Raw genomic sequence first — 23,050 nt, 5'->3', positions numbered from 1 at the left:
TGGTTTTGAGGGCCTTATATATTAGAATCCCCCAATAAATCCCCCATTTTAAAAACTGCACCCCTCAAAGTATTCAAAACAGCATTCAGAAAGTTTCTTAACCCTTTAAGCGTTTCACAGGAAATAAAGCAAAGTAGAGGGGAAATTTACAAATTTCTCTTTTTTTTTTTGCCGAAATTAATTTGTAATAAAAAAAATTGTGTAACACAGAAGGTTTTACCAGATAAATACAACTTAATATTTATAGCCCAGGTCCTGCAGTTTTTAGGAATATCCCACTTGTGGCCCTCCTGCCCTAATGGACCGAAACACCGGCCTCAGAAGCAAAGGAGCACCTAGTGGATTTTGGGGCCTGCTTATTTTTAGATTATATTATATATAGGCACCATGTCAGGTTTGAAGAGGTCTTGTGGTGCCAAAACAGTGGAAACTCCTCAAAAGTGACCCCATTTTGGAAACTAGACCCCTCAAGGAATTTATGTAGGGGTATAGTAAGCACTTTGACCCCACAGGTATTTTGCTATATCTATTGGAGTTAGTCTGTGAAAATGAAAATTGACTTTTTTTCTGAAAAAACAGAGAATTTTTTAATATTTCCAAGGAATAAAGAAGAAAATGCACCCCAACATTTGTAAAGTATCTTCTCCCGATTACGGAAATACCCCATATGTGGTAAGAAACTGCTGTTTGGACCCACGGCAGCGCTTAGAAGGGAGGGAGCGCCACTTGGATTTTGGAGCGCAGATTTTGCTGGATTGGTTTTTAGTGCCATGTCGCGATTGCAACGCCCTGGAGGGAACAAAACAGTGGAAATACCCCAAAAGTGACCCCATTTGGGAAACTACACCCCTCAAGGGATTTCTTTAGGGGTATAGTAAGCATTTATATCACACAGGACTTTTGCAGAATTTAGTAGACTTAGGCCGTGCAAAGGAATATAAAGATTTTTGTCCACTTAAAATGTTGAATTTTTTTCATTTTCACAAGGGATAAAGGAGATAAAGTCGCCCTAAATTTGTAACGCAATCTCTCCCGAGTATGACAATACCCCACTTGTGGTAATTATTTATTTTTTTAATAGAAATTAATTAACCTTTGCAGGACTGATCTTTTGCTTTTCCATTTTAGTTTTCCATGAATTGAGCGGTGGGAGGGCTTATTTTTGGCAGGACGAGCTGTAGTTTTTATTGGTGCCATTTTTTGGTACATGCAACTTTTTGATCACTTTTTATTACATTTTATTTAGAGCTTTGGTGACCAAAAACAGTGATTTTGGCGTTATAAATCCTTTATTTCTTACGGCGTTCATAATGCGCTATAAATGACAATTTTTGTAAAGGATCTGCCAGGCAAAACTTCTGTGTATACGCCCATGGGTAATCAGTCTGCACCTGGTTCTATGTCTCTGAGACTGACTCCATCTTCCACCACTCAGGATGGCGGGCTTAGGAGTGGGAGAGCCTATCGCAGCCTGGCCAGACGGAGCTAGCTCCCGCCCTCTGTCTATTTGTACCTGCCTTTCCTGTTCCTCCTTTGCTTGTGATTCTTCTCGTGTGGTTTCCTGGCCTTGCTGCAGCTTCTAGCTATTTGTCCTTGCTTCATACTGACCCTGGCTTACTAACTACTCTCCTTCTTCGTTTGGTACCTCGTACACTCCTGGTTTGACTCGGCTCGTTCACCTCTCTTGTTGCTCACGGTGTTGCCGTGGGCAACTGCCCCATTTCCCTTTGCTTGTGTCCCCTTGTCTGTTTGTCTGTCGTGCACCTACTGAGCGTAGGGACCGTCGCCCAGTTGTACCCCGTCGCCTAGGGCGGGTCGTTGCAAGTAGGCAGGGACTGAGTGGTGGGTAGATTAGGGCTCACTGTCTGTTTCCCTACCCCCCTGTCATTACATAATCACAAGCCCATATACCTAGGCTACCCTGGTCCCTCACACTACTATGGACCCCCTTGAGGCCCTGGCTCAACAAATGCAGGGTCTCTCCCTACAGGTCCAGGCCCTGGCTCAGAGGGTCAACCAGCCTGACGCTACCATGGTAGTGCCCCTGACCTCACCTCTTGAACCCCACCTCAAGTTGCCTGACCGGTTCTCAGGGGACCGGAGGACTTTTCTCTCCTTTCGGGAGAGTTGTAAGCTCTACTTTCACTTAAAGCCCCACTCCTCAGGCTCTGAGAGCCAGCGGGTGGGTATAATTATGTCCCGGCTCCAGGAAGGGCCCCAAGAATGGGCCTTCTCCTTGGCTCCTGACGCCCCTGAACTTTCCTCCGTTGATCTTTTCTTTTCTGCTCTCGGACTCATTTATGACGAGACTGACAGGACTGCCTTTGCCGAGAGTCAGCTGGTGACCTTACGTCAGGGTAAGAGACCTGTTGAGGAGTATTGTTCTGACTTTAGGAAGTGGTGCGTAGCTTCTCGGTGGAATGACCCTGCCTTAAGGTGCCAGTTTAGGTTGGGTCTGTCGAACGCCCTGAAAGATCTGCTAGTTAGCTATCCCTGTTCTGCCTCCTTAGACCAGGTTATGGCTTTAGCGGTACGACTTGACCGACGTCTCAGGGAACGACAACTTGAACGTTTTTGTGTTTTCCCCTCTGACTCCCCCATGATGCCTCCCGAGGTCCCGTTGCTTCGCTCTTCCACGTAAGACTCGGAGGTACCTATGCAACTCGGGGCCTCCGTGTCCCCCCGACAACGTAGAGAGTTCCGCAGGAAGAATGGTCTCTGCTTCTATTGTGGGGATGACAAACATCAAGTGAACACCTGTCCTAGGCGTAAGAATAAGCAGCCGGAAAACTTCCGCGCCTAAGTGATCATCGGGGAGGTCACTTGGGCGCACAGGTATTTCCCGTAAATATGAAACGTAATAAAATCTTGCTTCCCTTTCAGGTCTCTTTTGGTGGTAGGTCTGCTACCCGCAGTGCCTTCGTGGATTCAGGGTCTTCTGCTAATATCATGTCTGTGGAATTTGCTATGTCTCTTGCTATGCCTTTGATTGATTTGCTTAAACCTGTCCCGGTAGTGGGTATCGACTCCACTCCTCTTGCTAATGGTTATTTTACTCAGCATACCCCTGTTTTTGAACTCCTTGTTGGCTCCATGCATTTGGAGCAGTGCTCTGTACTGTTGATGCAGGGATTATCGTCCAATTTGGTTTAAGGCCTTCCCTTCCCTGGTTGCAGTTGCATAATCCCACGTTTGACTGGAATACTGGGGAGCTTACCAAATGGGGTAATGAATGCTTGACGTCATGTTTTTCTGTTAATTCTATTTCTCCCCCTGAGGAGGTGAACACGCTACCTGAGTTTGTTCAGGACTTCGCTGATGTTTTCTCTAAGGAGGCCTCCGAAGTGTTACCTCCTCATAGAGAATACGATTGCGCTATCGATTTGGTACCAGGAGCTAAGCTCCCTAAGGGTAGGATATTTAATCTTTCTTGTCCCGAACGTGAAGCCATGAGAGAGTATATCCAGGAATGCCTGGCCAAGGGTTACATTCGCCCCTCTACTTCTCCGGTAGGTGCTGGCTTCTTCTTCGTAGGGAAGAAGGATGGTGGTCTTAGGCCATGCATTGACTACCGTAACTTGAATAAGGTCACTGTAAGGAACCAGTATCCCCTTCCTTTGATTCCTGATCTCTTTAATCAAGTTCAGGGGGCCCAATGGTTCTCTAAGTTTGATCTACGGGGGGCGTATAACCTTATCCGCATCAAAGAGGGGGATGAGTGGAAGACTGCGTTTAACACGCCCGAAGGTCATTTCGAATACCTAGTCATGCCCTTTGGGTTGTGTAATGCCCCAAATGTCTTCCAGAATTTCATAAATGAGATTTTAAGAGATTACCTGGGGGTATTTCTTGTAGTGTACCTTGATGACATACTTGTGTTTTCCAAGGACTTGTCCTCCCACATTGAGCATGTCGGGAAGGTGCTCCAGGTCCTTCGGGAAACAAACTGTTTGCTAAGACCGAAAAATGTGTGTTTGGGGTGCAAGAGATACCATTTTTGGGTCAAATCCTCACTCCTCATGAATTCCGCATGGACCACGCCAAGGTCCAGGCTGTGGCGGAATGGATCCAACCTGCCTCCCTGAAGGCGTTACAGTGTTTCTTGGGGTTCGCTAATTATTACAGGAGATTTATTGCTAACTTCTCGGTCATCGCTAAGCCTCCTACGGACCTCACTCGCAAAGGTGCTGATCTCCTCCACTGGCCTGAGGCTGTCCAGGCTTTTGAGGTCCTTAAGAAGTGCTTTATCTCGGCCCCGGTGCTGGTCCAGCCCAACCAAATGGAGACATTTATCGTGGAGGTTGACGCATCCGAGGTGGGAGTGGGGGCTGTCTTGTCCCAGGTCCCTCAGCCATCTCCGTCCCTGTGCCTACTTCTCCAGGAAGTTTTCGCCCACTGAGAGTAACTATGATATTGGCAACCGCGAACTCTTAGCCATTAAATGGGCATTTGAAGAGTGGCACCACTTCCTGGAGGGGGCTAGGCACCATGTAACGGTCCTTACCGACCACAAGAATCTGGTTTTCCTAGAATCTGCCCGGAGGCTAAACCCAAGACAAGCTCGATGGGCGTTATTTTTTACCAGATTCAACTTTTTGGTTACCTATAGGGCTGGGTCTAAAAATATTAAGGCCGATGCACTGTCGCGTAGCTTCATGGCCAGCCCTCCTTCGGAGGAAGATCCTGCTTGTATTTTGCCTCCTGGTATAGTCGTTTCTTCTATTGATTCTGATTTAGTCTCTGAAATTGCGGCTGATCAAGGTTCAGCTCCTGGGAACCTTCCTGAGATCAAGCGGTTTGTTCCCCTGCAATTCCGGCTAAGGGTACTTAGGGAAAATCATGACTCCGCACTATCTGGTCATCCAGGCATCCTGGGTACCAAACACCTCATTGCCAGAAACTATTGGTGGCCTGGGTTGCCTAAAGACGTTAAGGCCTACGTCGCCGCTTGTGAGGTTTGTGCTAGGTCCAAGACTCCCAGGTCCTGACCAGCGGGCTTACTACGTTCTTTGCCCATTCCCCAGAGACCTTGGACCCATATCTCCATGGATTTTATCACCCATTTGCCTCCATCTCAAGGCAAGTCGTGGTGTGGGTTGTAGTAGACCGCTTCAGTAAGATGTGCCACTTTGTGCCCCTCAAGAAACTACCCAATGCTAAGACGTTAGCTACCTTGTTTGTCAAACACATCCTGCGTCTCCATGGGGTCCCTGTCAATAATGTTTCGGACAGAGGGGTACAATTTGTTTCATTGTTTTGGAGAGCCTTCTGTAAAAAGTTGGAGATTGATCTGTCCTTCTCCTCTGCCTTCCATCCTGAAACTAATTGCCAAACCAAGAGGACTGATCAGTCTCTAGAACAATATTTAAGGTGTTTTATCTCTGACTTTCAATATGATTGGGTCTCATTCATTCCCCTGCCGAATTTTCCCTTAATAACCGGGTCAGTAACTCGTCAGGGGTCTCCCCCTTTTTCTGTAATTTTGGGTTTAATCCCCGGTTCTCCTCCGTTTCACCTGGTAGTTCCAACAATCCCGAGGTAGAGGTCGTTCATCGGGAACTGTGCACAGTCTGGGCCCAGGTTCAGAAGAACCTAGAGGCGTCCCAGAGCATACAAAAAACTCAGGCTGATAGAAGACGTTCTGCTAACCCCTTGTTTATGGTCGAGGATCTGGTGTTGTTATCGTCTAAGAACTTGCGCCTTAAGGTCCCGTCCAAGAAGTTTGCTCCCCGGCTTATTGGGCCGTATAAGGTCATTGAAGTCCTCAATCCTGTCTCCTTCCGACTGGAGTTGCCCCCATCTTTTCGTATACACGACGTGTTTCATGCCTCCCTCCTTAAACGCTGCTCCCTGTCCTTGGCTCCCTCGAGGAAACCTCCTGTTCCCGTTCTCACCCCTGAGGGGGTGGATTCGAGGTGGCCAAGATTGCTCCCTCCAGTACCTGGTCCATTGGAGAGGATACGGGCCTGAGGAGAGGACTTGGGTACCCGCCCGGGATGTTCACGCTGGGGTATTGGTCAGGAAGTTCCACCTTCGTTTCCCCAATAAACCAGGTCCACTTAGAATGGGTCCGGTGGCCCCTCATAAAAAGGGGGGGTACTGTAAAGGATCTGCCAGGCACAACTTCTGTGTATACGCCCAGTCTGCACCTGGTTCTATGTCTGTGAGACTGACTCCATCTTCCACCACTCAGGATGGCGGGGTTAGGAGTGGGAGAGCCTATCGCAGCCTGGCCAGACGGAGCTAGCTCCCGCCCTCTGTCTATTTGTACCTGCCTTTCCTGTTCCTCCTTTGCTTGTGATTCTTCTCGTGTGGTTTCCTGGCCTTGCTGCAGCTTCTAGCTATTTGTCCTTGCTTCATACTGACCCTGGCTTACTGACTACTTTCCTGCTCTGCGTTTGGTACCTCGTACACTCCTGGTTTGACTCGGCTCGTTCACCTCTCTTGTTGCTCACGGTGTTGCCGTGGGCAACTGCCCCATTTCCCTTTGCTTGTGTCCCCTTATCTGTTTGTCTGTCGTGCACCTACTGAGCATAGGGACCGTCGCCCAGTTGTACCCCGTCGCCTAGGGCGGGTCGTTGCAAGTAGGCAGGGACTGAGTGGTGGGTAGATAAGGGCTCACTGTCTGTTTCCCTACCCCCCTGTCATTACAATTTTACTTCATTCTGCGGGTTGGTACGATTACGGCGATACCATATGTATATAGGTTTTTTTTATGTTTTGTAACGTTTGCACAATAAAATCACTACTTTATAAAATAATTTCTTTATAAAATAATTTATTTTCTGTGTCACCATATTCTGAGAGCCGTAACTTTTTTATTTTTCAGTCAAAAAAGCCGTGGGAGGGCTTGTTTTTTGCGGGACGGGTTGTAGTTTTTATTGGTACAAATTTTCGGGTACATGCGACTTTTTAATCACTTTTTATTCTATATTTTGGGAGGGGCTGGTGACCAAAAAATAGTGATTCTGGCATTTTGTTTTTAGTTTGTTATTTTTGCAGCGTTCACCATGCGGTAAAAATAATATTATAGTTTTATAGATTGGGTCGTTACGAACGCGGTGATACCCAATATGTGTACTGTTTTTTAACGGTTTCAAAAACTTTTATTTTTACACTTTTGTAAAACATTTTTCTTAACTTTTTTTTTACTTTATTCTTTACTTTTTACTCTTTCTTTTTTTACCTGCAGCTCTGATCGCTGCTAGAATACTTTACACTACCTAGGTAGTGTAACGTATTCCAACTGTCAGTGTGACGTCACAGTCACTCTGACAGTTAGTCTACGAGGACCAGCCTGAGGCTGATCCTCATAGGCTTCCATACATGGCAGACCTGGAGGCCGTTGTCTGGCCCCCGGGTGCCATCACAAGCATCAGCAGCCCCCACAATTGCATGGGGGCTGCTGATGTGCTACAAACCCCCTACATTCGGATATCGCAATCGAGCCCCACATGTAACGGGTTAATTGCCAAAATCAGCGGCAATGAGCTGCTGATCAGCAACAGTGGAGTGTCAGCTGTCAGGGACAGCTGACCTCCTGGTTCCCGATTCACACTGTCACCGACACTGTCGCCGACAGTGTGCATCGCGAACGGCAGTGACGTCCTGTCACTCTGACAGGAAGTCTATCAGGAGGCTGGTCCTGATAGGCTTCTGTACATGGCAGACACGGAGGCCATTACTTGGCCTCCGATCGCCATGCTACCCATCTGCAAACCTCACGATTGCATTGTGAGGTCTGCCGATGTGCTACAAACCCCTGAATGCGGTGATTGCAATCGATCACCGCAATTAAGGGGTTAATTGCCGAAATCAGCGGAAATAAGCCGCTGATCGGCATACAGTGGAGTGTTAGCTGTCAGGGACAGCTGGCCTCCCGGTTCCTGGTGCACAGACAGTGTGCATCGGGAACCCCGCAGTAACTGTACGTCCCTGTGCCTTAAGACACTGGCCACATGGACGTACAGTTGCGTCGTGGTGCGCCTAGGGGTTAACTCCTTCCAGCACCTTGACGTAACTGCACGTCATGGTGAGCAGTAACTTCGCGCACCTTGACTTGCAGTTACGTCTGTACTTTGACAGTTAACCACTGCTCGGCGCTACAACGCAGCGGCAGTTAACTGTGCAGGGTGTCTGCCCTGCATTCCCTGTTGCCAATCAGCAGCTAACCCCTTAGATGCGGTGGTCGATTGCGATCGCTGCATTTAAGGAGATTAGAGCAGATCAGCAGCCCCCACATGAAATCACGGGGGCTGGCGATGGTTGCCATGTCAACCGGAGGCCAGATAATGGCCTCTGGGCTGCCGTGTACGGAAGCCTATGAGGACCAGCCGGAGGCAGTGTAATGTATTCCAGCAGCGATCAGAGCTGCAGGTCTCGTAGTCTCCTAGTGGGACAATTTTAAAAAAAATAGTATAAATAAGTTAATAAAAATGTTTAACCCCTTAATGACCAGCCTATTTTAGACCTTAATGACCAAGCCATTTTTTACGTTTTTCCATCGTCTCATTCAAAGAGCTATACACTTTTTATTTTTGCGTCTACATAGCTGTATAACGTCTTGTTTTTTGCAGGACAATTTGTAATTTTTAATAGCACCATAGAATTTATTGATTTACTTTTATTTACTTTTTTTTTGGGGGGGGGGGGGAATAGAAAAAAACCCAGCAATTTCGCCACACTATTTTGCGTCCTAAATTTACGCCGTTTACTGTGTGGTATAAATAACACAATAACTTTATTCAGTGGGTTGTTGCGATTGCAACGATACCAAATTTGTTATATATAGTTTTTGTATGTTTTACTACTTTTACACAGTAAAAACACTTTTTTTTCAAAATTATTTGTTTTTGTGTGTGTGTGTGTGTGTGTCTCCATATTTGAACAACCGTAACGTTTCTATTTTTTCACCGATGCAATTGTAGGAGGGCTTTTTTTTTGCGGCACGACTTGTAGTTTTTATCGGTACCATTTTGGAGTAGATGCGACTTTTTGATCACTTTTTATCACATTTTTTTTTAAGGCTGGATTCAAAGAAAACAGCAATTTTTGCATGTTTTTTAATTTTATTCTTTACGACGTTCACCGTGCGGGTTAAATGATGTCACACGTTTTTAGTTGGGGTCATTACGGACGCGGCGATACCAAATATGTGTAACTTTTTTATTTTATTTTGTTTGTTAATAATAAAGCAGTTTGTAAGGGGGAAAAGTGGGTTTTTAATTATTTTTTTTTACTAGTCCCACTAGGGGACTTCACTATGCGATTATCCGATCGCATTTATAATACACTGCAATACTTCTGTGTTGCAGTGTAATATGCTTGTCCGTGTAAAACGGACAGGCATCTACTAGGTCATACTAGAGGCATGATATAGCAGGCATTCATACAGGCAGACCTGGGGGCCTTTATTAGGCCCCCGGCTGCCATCGGAGACACAGACACTTGGCGATCTTATCGCCGGGTGTCAGTGGGATGAGAGGAGCTCCCTCCCTCTCTCCAAAACCCCTCAGATGCGGTGCACGCTATTGAGCACCGCATATGAAGGGTTAAACGGGTGAGATCGATACTAATATCGATCTCACACGTTCGAGCAGGTTCGCCCCCAGCCCTCAACTACCTCTGGCAGCTGAGAACAGGGAGATTTGACAGCTCCCTGCTCTGTTTACTTATTCCGATGCAGCGACGTAAAAAGTCTATTGCATCGGAATAAGGCCCGTTAGTGACCGACGAAAAAACACTATGGGGCGGTTACTAACTGGTTAATAAAAGTTTAGTTAACAAGAGTTATAAGTTACATAAACAAAAAAAGTGTTTTATTATAGGAAAAAAAAGTCCACATATTTGGTATCACCGCGTTCGTAACGACCCAAATTATAAGACTATGTTATTTTTCCCGCACGGTGAACACTGCAAAAAAAAAAAAAGTAAAAACAATGCCAGAATCACTATTTTTTGGTCACCCCTTCCAAAATATACTATAAAAAGTGATCAAAAAGTTGCATGTACACCAAAATAGTACCAATAAAAACACAGCTTTTTTGACTGAAAAATAAAAAAGTTATGGCTCGCAGAATATGGTGACACAAAAAATCTATTATTTTATTTTAAAAAAAGTGATGTTATTGCACAAACACTGCAAAACATAAGAAAATGCTATATACATATGGTATTGCTGTAATCGTATTGACCCGCAGAATAAAGTAAAATTGACATTTATAGCCCACGGTGAACGCGGTAAAAAAAAAGAATAAAAAACATTGTCAGAATTGATGGTTTTTGGTCACCTTGCTTGCCAAAAAATAGAATAAAAAGTGATAAAAAAAAACGCATGAATCCCAAAATGATACCAATGAAAACTACAGATTGTCCGGCAACAAATAAGCCCTCACACAGCTCCGGTGGAGAAAAAATAAAAAAGTTCTGTCTCTCAGAATATTGTGATGCAAAATGTGCAGAGTGCTCCAAAAGTGGATAACATCTGGCACCATTTATCAGAGCGACACTGGCCCATATCTGCGGATTATTATTTATTTACCCCATTATTATACCCTCTTATTACATATTCCCCCACATTATAAACTGAAATACCAGTAGAACCCCCAAACAGAACTATCAAGCTAAATCTGCGCTCAAAAGCCAAATGCCGCTCCCTCCCTTATGAGCCCTACAGCGTGCCCAAACAGCAGTTTACGTCCACAGATCTGGCATCGCCATACCCGGGAGAATCTGGTTAATATTTTATGAGGTATTCAGTGGCACAACCTGGGCACAACATATTGTACACTAAAATGGCATATCAGCGGAATAAAAAAAAAAAAGCGATGCCTCTCAGAATGTGGTGTAACAAAAATTTTTTAATCAGTTTACGTAACTCATCCATGTATTGCAGTGTACTGTACCAGCGATCTAATGATCGCTGGTTCAAGTTCCCTAGGGGAACTAATAAAATCTGTCAAAAAAAAGTTAGATACATTTTCAGGAGTGTGAAAAAAATTAAAAGTAAAAAAACTTTTTCCCCAAGTACAATGTAAAAAAATGGTATTGCTGCATCCGTAAAAGTACGAACTATTACAATATAGCATTATATGACTTGCACAGTGAATGGCGTAGAAAAAAAAATATTTTTGTTCACTTTAGCGCTAAAAAGAATGGAATAAAAAGTGATAAAAAAATTACCAAAAAATGGCGCCAATAAAAACTACAGCTCGCCCTGCAAAAGAATAAGCTCTCACACCGCTCAAACGATGAAAAAATATAAAAGTTATGGCTCTCCTAATGTGGTGAAACAAAATGTTTTCTTATTTTCTGTTGTCTAAAACCTGGGTGCGTCTTATAGTCTGAAAAATACGGTAATGTGCATTTTTTTTTCTCAACACGTTTCTTGCGACCCTGTTGACTATTTGCAACAAAACTTTTGATGTTCTGTGATCATGCCCCAATATCTTAGCAATTTCAAGAGTGCTGCATCTCTCTGAAAGACTTTTACAATTTTTTGACTTTTCAGTCAGTTTAACCCTTAGGACACAGCCTGTTTTGGCTTTGTGGACACAGATGATTTTTGCAAATCTGACATGTCACTTTATGTGGTAATAACTCCGGAATGCTTTTGCCTACCCAAGCGATTCTGAGATTGTTTTCTCGTGACATATTGTACTTTATGTTAGCGAAAAAATTTGGTCGATAAATTCAATATTTATTTGTGAATAACTTTGAATGTATTTGCTTGTAAAACAGATAGTAATACCACACAAAATAGTTACTAGTTAACATCCCCCATATGTCTACTTTATGTTTGCATCATTTTTTTTCACGTGCTTTTATTTTTCTAGGACATTACAAAGCTTAGAACTTCAGCAGCAATTTCTCATATTTTCAAGAAAATTTCAATAGGCCATTTTTTCAGGGACCAGTTCAGTTCTGAAGTGGCTTTGAGGGCCTTCTATATTAGAAAGTCCCATAAATCACCCCATTTTGAAAACTGCACGCCTCAAGGTATTCAAAACCACATTCAGAAAGTATTTCAACCCTTTAGGCTTTCACAGGAATTAAGGCAAAGTAGAGGTGAAATGTACAAATTTCATTTTTTTTGCCGAAATTCATTTGCAATAAAAAAAAAATCTGTAACACAGGAGGTTTTACCAGAGAAACGCAACTCAATATTTATTGCCCAGATTCTGCAGATTTTAGAAATATCCCACATGTGACCCTAGTGTCCTAATGGACTGAAACACCGGCCTCAGAGGCAAAGGAGCACCTAGTGGATTTTGGGGCCTCCTTTTTTTAGGAATATATTTTAGGCACCATGTCAGGTTTGAAGAGGTCTTGTGGTACCTAAACAGTCGAAAACCCCCCAAAAGTGACCCCATTTTGGAAACTGCACCCCTCAAGGCATTTTTTTTAGGGGTATAGTTAGCATTTTGACCCCACAGTTTTTTTTGCAGAATTTAGTGGAATTGGTCTGTGAAGATGAAAATCACCTTTTTTTCTTTGGAAACATAGAATGTTTTCATTTTTACAAGGAATAAAGGAGAAAAAGCACCCCAACATTTGTAAAGCAATTTCTCCTGATTACGGCAATACTCCATATGTGGTCATAAACTGATTTTTGGACCCACAGCAGGGCTCAGGAGGGAAGGAGCGCCTTTTGCATTTTGGACCGCAGATTTTGCCTGATTGGTTTTCATTGCCTTGTCGGAATTGCGACCCCCCCTGGAGGGACCAAAACAGTGGAAACCCACCAAAGGTGACCCTTTTTTGGAAACTACACCCCTCCAGGAATTTTTCTAGGGGTATAGTGAGCATTTTGACCCCACAGGATCTTTTTTAGAGCTAAGGTGACCAAAAAACAGCGATTTTGGCGCTTTAAATTCTTTATTTCTTACAGCGTTCACCGTGCGCAATAAATTACGTTTTTCTTTATTCTGCCGGTCGGTACGATTACGGCGATACCATATGTGTATAGATTTTTTTAAGTTTTGCAGCGTTTGCACAATAAAATTACGTTTCTATAAAATAATTTATATTCTGAGCCGTAACATTTTTATTTTTTCGTCAAAAAAGCTGTGGGAGTTCTTGTTTTTTGCAGGACGGGTTGTAGTTTTTATTGGTATTATTTTGGGGTAAATGAGACTTTTTGATCACTTTTTATTCTATATTTTGGGAGGGGTGGTGACCAAAAAATAGCGATGCTGACATAGTTTTCCGTTTATTTTGTTTGCGACATTCACCGTGCGGAAAAAATAACATTATAGTTTCATAGTTTGGGTCGTTACGAACACGGCGATACTAAATTTGTGTACTTTTTTTTTGTTAACGTTTTCATTTTTTCCCTATAATAAATGCCTTATTATAGGAAAACAAAAATTTTTATTTTTACACTTTTATAAAACATTTTTATTAACTTTTCTTTTACTTTTTACCTGCAGCTCTGATCGCTGCTACTACCTAGGTAGTGTAACGTATTCCAGCTGTCAGTGTGACGTCACAGTCACTCTGACAGTAAGTCTACGAGGGCCAGCCAGAGGCTGGTCCTCATAGGCTTCCATACATGGCAAACCCGGAGGCCGTTGCCTGGCCTCCGGATGCCATCACAAGCATCAGCAGCCCCCACAATTGCATGGGGGCTGCTGATGTGCTACAAACCTCCTAAATGTGGTGATCGCAATCGAGCACCACATTTATCGGGTTAATTGCCGAAATCAGCGGCGATGAGCCGCTGATCGGCAACACTGGAGTGTCCGCTGTCGGGGACAGCTGATCTCCTAGTTCCCGATGCACACCTTGTCGTCGACACAGCCGAAGGTTGGTCCTGATGGGCTTCCGTCCATGGCAGACACGGAAGCCATTGTTTGGCTTCCGTTTCCCATACTAACTATTGGCAAACCCCGCGATTTCGGACCAGGGTCTGCCGACATGCTAGAAACCCCTAAAATTCGGGGTTTGCAACCGATCGCCGAATTTAAGGGGTTAATTCGCCGAAATCAGCGGCAAAGGACCGCTGGCCGGCAAGAGTGGAGTGTCAGCTGTCGGCGACAGCTGACCTCCCGGTTCCCGGTGCACACTGTCGCCGACAGTATGCACCGGAAAAAACTCAGTAACGGTACGTCCTCGTGCGGGAAGTAACCTCCCGCAACGACGTACCTTTACTTACTCGTGCAGATGGGGGTTAATCTTATTTTTTGGCCCATTTTGCCAGAGGAAAACAAGCTGCCTAATAATTCTGCACATCTTGATGTAGGGTCTTGATCTCCTTAGGCCACACCCCTCCATCATTACACAAATACACATCACCTGATATGCTTCAATCCATTAAGCAGTTAAGTTCATACAGCTTGGAGTTGGAAAATATGCATAAAAATGATGATATGGTCAAAATACTCACTTGCCTAGTGCGCACAGTGTATGTATATTATTCCGCCATTCTCTATTTTGGGTGTCCATGCTGTCCCCACACTGTGCCCAACCTCAACGGGCCAGCGACCTGAAGACACAGAATGCACATGTCTATTCGCATCTGCATCATCAGGCACACCGGGCCAGGGTGCCGGACGACGTGCGCGCATACGCACCCACTTCACAGCGGCCATCTTTGTTCATGGAAATTTTCCCCCAGCTTCCTCCACATAATGGCATATAGTCCAGGTTAATATTTATAAATAACTTGAATGTTTATATTGCACAATACTAGTCTGTATGTTGTAGTGATCGAATTATATACTCTTCGGGTATCACTCTTAAAGAGGCTCTGTCACCACAGCGAGGTCTATTCACTCTCAAGACATTTCAGTAACGTTAATGTGTGAGTATGTGACAGCACAGCATGATTTTGCAAGATCACTATGTGCTGAGTACATGAATGGAGAGAAGTGTATGACGCTGATTGGTCAGCGTCATACACTTCTCTTTACAACGCCCACTTGGTCAAAAGCTAAAAAGCGCCCATTTGGGCATTAAGAAACTCATTAGCATAAATCTAAAATAGGTCATAACTCCGTCAAAATTGATCGTTTTTCTAAATAAAAAAACACTGCTGTCATCTACATTACAGCACCGATCACATTATTTAGAAGATAGGGCACTTCTAATGTGGTGACAGAGCCTCTTTAAGTTGTTCATATTGCACTATATACACAATATAATATTTATCTAGTGCAACAACAATAATAAATATGAAAGACGTGATTATCTTTAAAAATAGTTAGTAAAAAGTCAAAGATCATACATAGAGCCATTTACCCATATTATATGGCCATAAGAAAAATAAATAAAATGTAAGAAGACCGGGCCTGATGGAAATGGAAGAAGTACTAAGAAAGTGCATGGCAGCTTGATAGTATTTAACACAAAAGCTGTTTTAAAGCCAATGTAATAACGTTTATTTTGTATTATTGCTTTCAGGAGCCAACTACAGCAATAGAAAAGCTTCCTGCACTTGGTCAGTTTCTGGGCCGCCTTTGCTGGAACCCCTTTGTTATTGGGCATGGTGAGTACAGAGGCCTAAATTACTGTCTGGTTTTCTTGGTAAAAATAAATGCCTTGTAGCGAGGTCCAGCTTTACTTTAGATTGGGCCCTGTGTAGTACCTCTTGCTGGTGCTCCTCGTGTGGTATACTGTCAAACAATTAACAAATAACTACAACATGCATTGTCTAATTATCAGGGTAATATGGGATGTTGCCCAGATAACGGTGCCATAATTTGGCCATATAACATCCATACAGTTGTAACAAGAGCCATAATATTAAAACCATAGGTGAAGTGAATAACATTGGTTATCTTGTTACAATTGCACCTGTTAAGGCATGTGATATACAGTGTGTATATATACTAGTCCTCAATTAATTAGAATATTATAAAAAAGTTTATTTATTTCAGTAATTGCATGAATTGCTGCATCAATGCGGCGTGGCATGGAGGCGTTCAGCCTGTGGCACTGCTGAGGTGTTATGGAAGCCCAGGTTGCTTTGATAGCGGCCTTCAGCTCGTCTGCATTGTTGGGTCTGGTGTCTGTCATCTTCCTCTTGACCATACCCCATAGATTCTCTGGGGTTTAGGTCAGGTGAATTTAGTGGCCAATCAAGCACAGTGATACTGTGGTTATTAAACCAGGTATTGATACTTTTGGCAGTGTGGGCAGGTGCCAAGTCCTGCTGGAAAATGAAATCAGCATCTCCATAAAGCTTGTCAGCAGAGGGAAGCATGAAGTGCTCTAAAATTTCCTGGTAGGAAATTGGACTCTGGACTTGATATAACACAGTGGACCAACACTGTTGCTCAGTGGTCCAAACTTCTGTTTTCAGATGAAAGTAAATTTGGCATTTTATTGGAAAATCAAGGTCCCAGAGTCTGGAGGAAGAGTGGAAGGAAAAAGTGGAAGGCACTCAATCCAAGTTGCTTGCGGTCCAGTGTGAAGTTTCCACAGTCAGTGATGGTTTGGGGAGCCATGTCATCTGCTGGTGTTGATCCACTGTGTTATATCATGTCCAGAGTCAACGCAGCCATCTAGCAGAAAATTTTCGAGCACTTCATGCTTCCCTCTGCTGACAAGCTTTATGGAGATGCTGATTTCATTTTACAGCAGGACTTGGCACCTGTCCACACTGCCAAAAGTACCAATACCTGGTTTACTAATGTCACGTAGGGTTCGTGGACCCACTGGGCCCGTACCGCCTTGGCGGCATGGCAGCTGGCCAACAGGGCGCAGGTCAGAGTCTATAGTTTATATAGGGTACCTGTGGTAGCTCGGACAGTAGCAAGGCAGGCTTGGCAGGAACTAGGCAGCAGGTAGACGTCAGAGAGTGGAGAAGCAGGACAGGCGTGGTATACAGCACGGCTACAGCACGGCTACAGCTCAGCACCGCACTAGATCAGGATACAGGTAACAGGAACAGGAAACACTGGGAGCAGGAAACACTAGGTGACCATTTGCAAGACAGACTTGGAATACAACAACAAAGCTCAGGCGTGGGAGGATGGGGCTGGGACCTTCTTATAGCTCTGGAGCAATTAGCTCAAATCACCAATATGCGTGCGCTCTGGCTTCTTAAGCCTGGACTGAGCTCGTCGGTGCACCCTGGTGGTCACTGTGGAGCAGGACGGCCGTATGTGCAGACATCTCTTGAGAGAAGGGCGTCAACTGGATGGAAGAAGTTCGTGGTCAGCGACCACGGACGTTACAGTATCCCCCCTCTTACACCCCCTCCTCTTGGGACCAGAACGAGAGTGAAACCTCTTAATGAGGGTAGGAGCGTTGAGATTCTCCTCTGGCTCCCAGGACCTCTCTTCTGGACCAAATCCCTTCCAATCTACTAAATAAAAGGTTCTTCCTCTTACTTTTTTAATGTCCAAGATCTCTCGAAGGTGTCTGAAGGGCCTCTGGAGGCAACCGCAGGGCTAGGAGTCTTGGTATAGCGGTTCAGAACCACCGGCTTCAGGAGAGAAACATGTAAGGAGTTGGGGATCTTGAAGGTAGGAGGCAGCCGAAGCTTGAAGGCGACAGGGTTGATCTGCTGCAGGATCTCGAAGGGACCGAGGAACCTGGGAGCAAATTTGTACTATGGCACCCTGAGTCGAATATTTCGGGAGGACAGCCAGACCTTTGTGCCAGGAAGAAACAGAGGGGGTTCACTTCGCCTTGTGTCCGCCTTTCGCTTCATGCAGTCGACTGCCAGCAGGATGGAGGATCGAGTCTGCTGCCAGATCTGCAGAAAGTCCCCAAAGGCCGTGTCAGCAGCTGGCACCTCGGACGTAACAGGGAGCGGGAGAGGAATTCGTGGGTGCTGGACATAGACAATAAGGAACGATGTCTTCTGTGTGGACTCGCTGGTATGATTGTTGTAAGAGAACTCCGCCCACGGAAGCAACTGCACCCAGTCCTCATGCTGCTTGAAGATGAAGTGGCGTAGATAGTTCTCTAAGATCTGATTGATCCTCTCGACCTGACCATTGGACTGAGGATGGTAAGCTGAGGAAAAGTCCGACTTTATACCTAGGAGTCCGCAGAGGGCTCTCCAGAACTTAGAGGTGAACTGAACCCCTCAACCAGACACTATATGCTGCAAGCTGTGCAGGCGGAAGATGTGTTGGATGAACAGCTAGGCCAGCAGAGGAGCAGAAGGAAGACCGGTCAGAGGAATGAAGGGGGCCATCTTTGAAAATCGATCCACCACCACCCAGACAGTACTGCATCCGGCAGAGAGAGGCAGGTCCGTAATAAAGTCCATAGCTCTATGCTGCCAGGGGGCATTGGGCATAGGCAATGGCTGGAGCAGACCAGCAGGTCTAGAGTGAGTGACCTTGTTGGCTGCACAAACTGAACAGGAAGAAACAAAGTCCATAATGTCCTTGGGCAGCGTGAGCCACCAGAAATGACGAGCAATCAGATCCCGAGTCTTACGGGTCCCCGCGTGACCTGCCAGTCTAGAGGAGTGACCACAGCGGAGGATTCTTCCACGGTCTGTCAGGCGCACATAAGTCCTCCCTAGAGGAATGTCCCCAACTTGCAGGGGATTGACACAGACAACGCAAGACGGATCAATGATGTTCTGTGGAATCTCCATGGTGTGTTCTGTCTCGAAAGACCTGGACAAGGCATCGACCCTTACATTCTTGTCGGCCGGGCGATAATGGAGCTCAAACTGGAACCTGGTAAAGAACAGTGACCACCTAGCCTGACGAGGGTTCAGCCGTTGGGCCGTCTGAAGATGGGTAAGGTTCTTATGGTCCGTAAAAATCAGGATGGGATGAGCTGCGCCCTCTAGTAGATGTCTCCACTCCTCCAGAGCCAATTTGATGGCCAGTAACTCCCGATCCCCCAATCGAGTAGTTGCGTTCTGCGGAAGAGAAGAGCTTAGAAAAATATCCACATACCATTGACTTGCCCTTGGAGCCTCTCTGGAACAGGAGTGCACCAGCACAGACAGAGGATGCGTCCACCTCCAACGAGAAATGTAGAGAGACATCAGGATGATGGAGGATAGAGGCTGACGTGAAGGCACTCTTCGGGCTATTGAATGCGGACTCTGCCTCAGGAGTCCACGCCTTGGCGTTCATGCCCTTCTTAGTGAGGTTAGAGATAGGAGAAGTCGGTGAGGAGAAGTTTGGAATAAACGGTCTTTAAAAATTGGCGAATACCAGAAAGCGCTGTATGGCCCTCAAGCCTTGAGGGCATGGCCATTCCAGGACAGACTTTACCTTTTCAGGATCCATCTCGAGACCTCGATTCGAGACGATATAGCCCAGGAAGGGTAGAGCATCTTTTTCAAACACGCACTTTTCCAACTTAGCGTACAGACGATTCTCCCTTTACCGCAGCAAAACCTGACGGACATGTCTCTGATGTGTCATAGGATCTGGAGAAAAAATCAAGATATTATCAAGGTAGACTACTACAAAACATAGAGGAGGTCATGGAAAATGTCATTAACAAACTTCTGGAAGACCGCTGGAGCATTACACAGGCCGAAGGGCATTACTAGATATTCATAGTGTCCATCACGGGTGTTAAATGCAGTCTTCCATTCATCACACTGGTGAATCCGGACTAGGTTGTAAGCCCCACGCAGGTGTAGTTTGTTGCCCAGCAACACAGGGTTAACGGCTTTGGATAGGACATAAAATGACAGGAGTTCGGAGTGAAGAGCTCCCACTTGGTGCCTCAGCGGCTTGGTCACAGCTATAACTGTGTCTGGCAGAGGTAGTTCATTCACTGATTCAACCGTCAACGGCCTCTCCAGGGGGGTGGTGGGTAATTGAAGAAGATCCACCAAGTCTCTACGGATGAAATAAGCAGCGGATCCAGAGTCAAGATACGCAGAGACCTGATGCGTTCTCTCGCCGGACACTATGGTCACTGGTATGGACAATTAAGACAGAAGTCCTTTCTTACCCAAGGTTGCCTCTCCTAGCAACCCTAGGCATTGGGATTTTTGGGGACACAGGCGCACAAGATGGCCACCGAGGCCGCAATATAGACAGAGTCCCGAAGTGCGTCTGCGTTGTCTCTCCTGGGTGGATAGCTTACACTGGTCCATCATCACAGACTCCTTAGGAGAATCGACATCTGAGGACAGCAGGGGTTGCTGCAAAGTAGGGACCAGACTAGGAAGGCCTCCCTCCCGACGAACCTCTTGGAGACGTTCTCTGATCCGCATATCAATCCGGACGGACAGAAGGATGAGGTCATCTAGGGTAGATGGCAGGTCTCGAGCGGCAAGTTCGACCTTAATTTTAGGAGACAGTCCATGCCAGAATGCCGCCACCAGGGCCTCATTGTTACATAACAGTTCTCCGGCCACGGTGCGGAAGTGGATGGCGTACTCGCTCACGGAGCGGTCTCCTTGGCGTAGGTTAATCAAGGGAGCCGCTGCAGATGAGACCCGTCCAGGCTTCTCAAACACCATGCGAAAAGTCCATATGAAGCCCTGGAAGTCACGGGTCTCCGGTCCTTGTCTCTCCCAGATAGGGTTCGCCCATGCAATAGCCTTGCCAGTGAGGAGAGAGATGATGAAAGGGACCCTTTCGCCGTCAGACGAAAATGTCCTAGTATACAGGCTGAAGTGGATCTAGTATTGGTTAAAAAATCCACGAGTGGTATCTGCGTCTCCACCATAGCGGTCCGGAAGTGGGAAAAAAAAAATGGGTCGACACTGCCAGGAGGTGTAGTAGGAGGAACGGCAGCTCGCTCCTCCTGCCGACGTGCGAGAATATTCAAGGCCTGGAGGAGTTGGTCCCGTCGAGACCGGAGGTCTAGCATATCCACCCACATCTCTTGTGATGTTGTCATGGTCTTGGATCGACCAGCGGGGTCCATGGCCTGAGCTTACTGTCACGAAGGGTTCGTGGACCCACTGGGCCGTACCGCCTTGGCGGTATGGCAGCTGGCCAACAGGGTGCAGATCAGAGTCTATAGTTTATATAGGGTACCTGTGGCAGCTCGGACAGTAGCAAGGCAGGCTTGGCAGGAAGTAGGCAGCAGGTCGACGTCGGGTGTGGAGAAGCAGGACAGGCGTGGTATACATCACAGCACGGCTACAGCTTAGCACGACACTAGATCAGGTTACAGGATACACGAACAGGAGACACTGGGAGCAGGAAACACAAGGGGACCATTTGCAAGACAGACTTGGAATACAACAACAAAGCTCAGGCATGGGAGGTTGGGGCTGGGACCTTCTTATAGCCCAGGGTGCTCTGGAGCAATTAGCTCAATCACCAACATGCGTGCGCTCTGGCTTCTTAAGTATGGACTGAGCTCGTGAGCGCACCCTGGTGGTCACTGTGGCGCAGGACGACCGTAGGTGCAGACATCTCTTGAGAGAAGGCCGTCGACTGGATGGAAGAAGTTCGTGGTCAGCGACCACTGACTTTACAACTAACCACTGTATCACTGTGCTTGATTGGCCAGCAATCTCACCTGACCTAAACCCCATAGAGAATCTATGGAGTATTGTCAAGAGGAAGATGAGAGACACCAGACCCAACAATGCAGACGAGCTGATGACCGTTATCAAAGCAACCATGGCTCCCATAACACCTCAGCAGTCCCACAGGCTGATCGCCTCCATGCCACGCCGCATTGATGCAGTAATTCATGCAAAAGGAGCCCGGACCAAGTATTGAGTGCATATACTGGACATACTTTTCAGGAGGCCAACATTTCAGTATTAAAAATCATTTTTGAAATGTAATGAAAACGTGGACAAGTGTGAGGATCTCAGCGACTTTGACAAGGGCTAAATTGTATTGGCTTGGGTCAGAGCGTATTCGAAATAGCCAATCTTGTGGGATGTTCTGGGATGCAGTGGTTAAGACCTATCAAAAGTGGTCCAAAGGAGGACAACCTATGAACCGTGACAGGGTCATGGGTGCATAAGGCTATCGATGCGCATGGGAAGCAAAGGCTATCCTTTCTAATCCAATCCCACAGAAGAGGTACTGTAGCACATATTGCTGAAAGCTAGGATAGAAAGATGTCAGTGAGTCGCAGCTAGCTACTTTTGAGGCTGCATAGCTGCAGCCCGACAGAGTACCCATGCTGACCCCTGTCAACGCTCGCAAGTGCCTACAATGGCCACGTGAGCATCAGGACTGCACCATAAAGCAATGGAAGATGGTGTTCTGATCTGATGAATCACATTCTTAAATTCTTCCTAATGTAACGGTAATGCGTTTCTAACAGGAAGTTCAGAGATTGATGTGTTCTCAGGTGATGAAGTAGGTTTAGGCAGACATTTTAACTGACAGTATTCAGAGGGAAAATGCATACAACGTGTTTCTTAATAGATGGATGGATTGTGAATAGAAAGCCAAGGAATCCCTAATATATCTGGATACTGGAGAATCAGTTGGAAATGAATAACTTCTTGATGATCAGGCTTGATGAGAACTTGAAGCCGTATAGTCTAATGAGTAACAGACCCTGATGATAAGGGTAACCCATCAACTGTTTCCTTGTCTACTGGTGCTGACTTTGTTAGCAATAATATTATTATTATTATTATTATTATTATTATGATGATGAACAAAGGTTATGTCCATGATATTTCCACCAGCCCCAGAGTCAAACCTAGCACATGTTTTAGTGCAGATATATATTGGCACTATGAAATTGGACTCGGGTACCAACAATTTTCCTTCATCCTGAGCCAGAGAAGAAATTTAATGCATTTTTTAAATGCATTGCCTCCGGTTTCATCTGTTCTTTTACATCGGTGACAGCAATTGTCCTACGGATCTTTTTTGGGCAATAAACCGCATAGTGCCCTGAAACCCTGCAATAAGGGAAAACATTTTCTGTATGTTATCTCTCTTTTTCTATTTTAGTAAGGGGTTTTCCAATAACATCAGTTTGCATAGATTCAGATATAAATTCAGTATTAGCAATATCTTTTTAATGGCTTTGCAATGTCCCACATGTGGCTCTAGTGCGCTCGTGGACTAAAACACAAGCCCCAGAAGCAAAGAAGCACCTAGTGCATTTTGGTGCCTCTTTTTTTATTAGAATATATTTTAGTCAGCAGGCCAGGTTTGAAGAGGTGTTGAGGTGC

General features: G+C 45.5%; 1 protein-coding gene across 1 annotated transcript in view; it reads left to right on the top strand.

Moving 5' to 3' along the window:
- Positions 1 to 23,050, top strand: part of FANCC (FA complementation group C) — a 334,367-nt gene that overhangs the window by 32,363 nt on the left and 278,954 nt on the right. The window contains exon 3 of the mRNA XM_075852374.1: positions 15,403 to 15,487. Coding sequence (XP_075708489.1) covers positions 15,403 to 15,487 — 85 coding nt within the window. The remainder of the gene's footprint in view (positions 1 to 15,402; positions 15,488 to 23,050) is intronic.

Source organism: Rhinoderma darwinii, chromosome 1, assembly GCF_050947455.1.
Source record: "Rhinoderma darwinii isolate aRhiDar2 chromosome 1, aRhiDar2.hap1, whole genome shotgun sequence".
Classification (NCBI taxonomy): Eukaryota; Metazoa; Chordata; class Amphibia; order Anura; family Rhinodermatidae; genus Rhinoderma; species Rhinoderma darwinii.
This window is presented reverse-complemented; position numbering and strand designations above follow the sequence as displayed.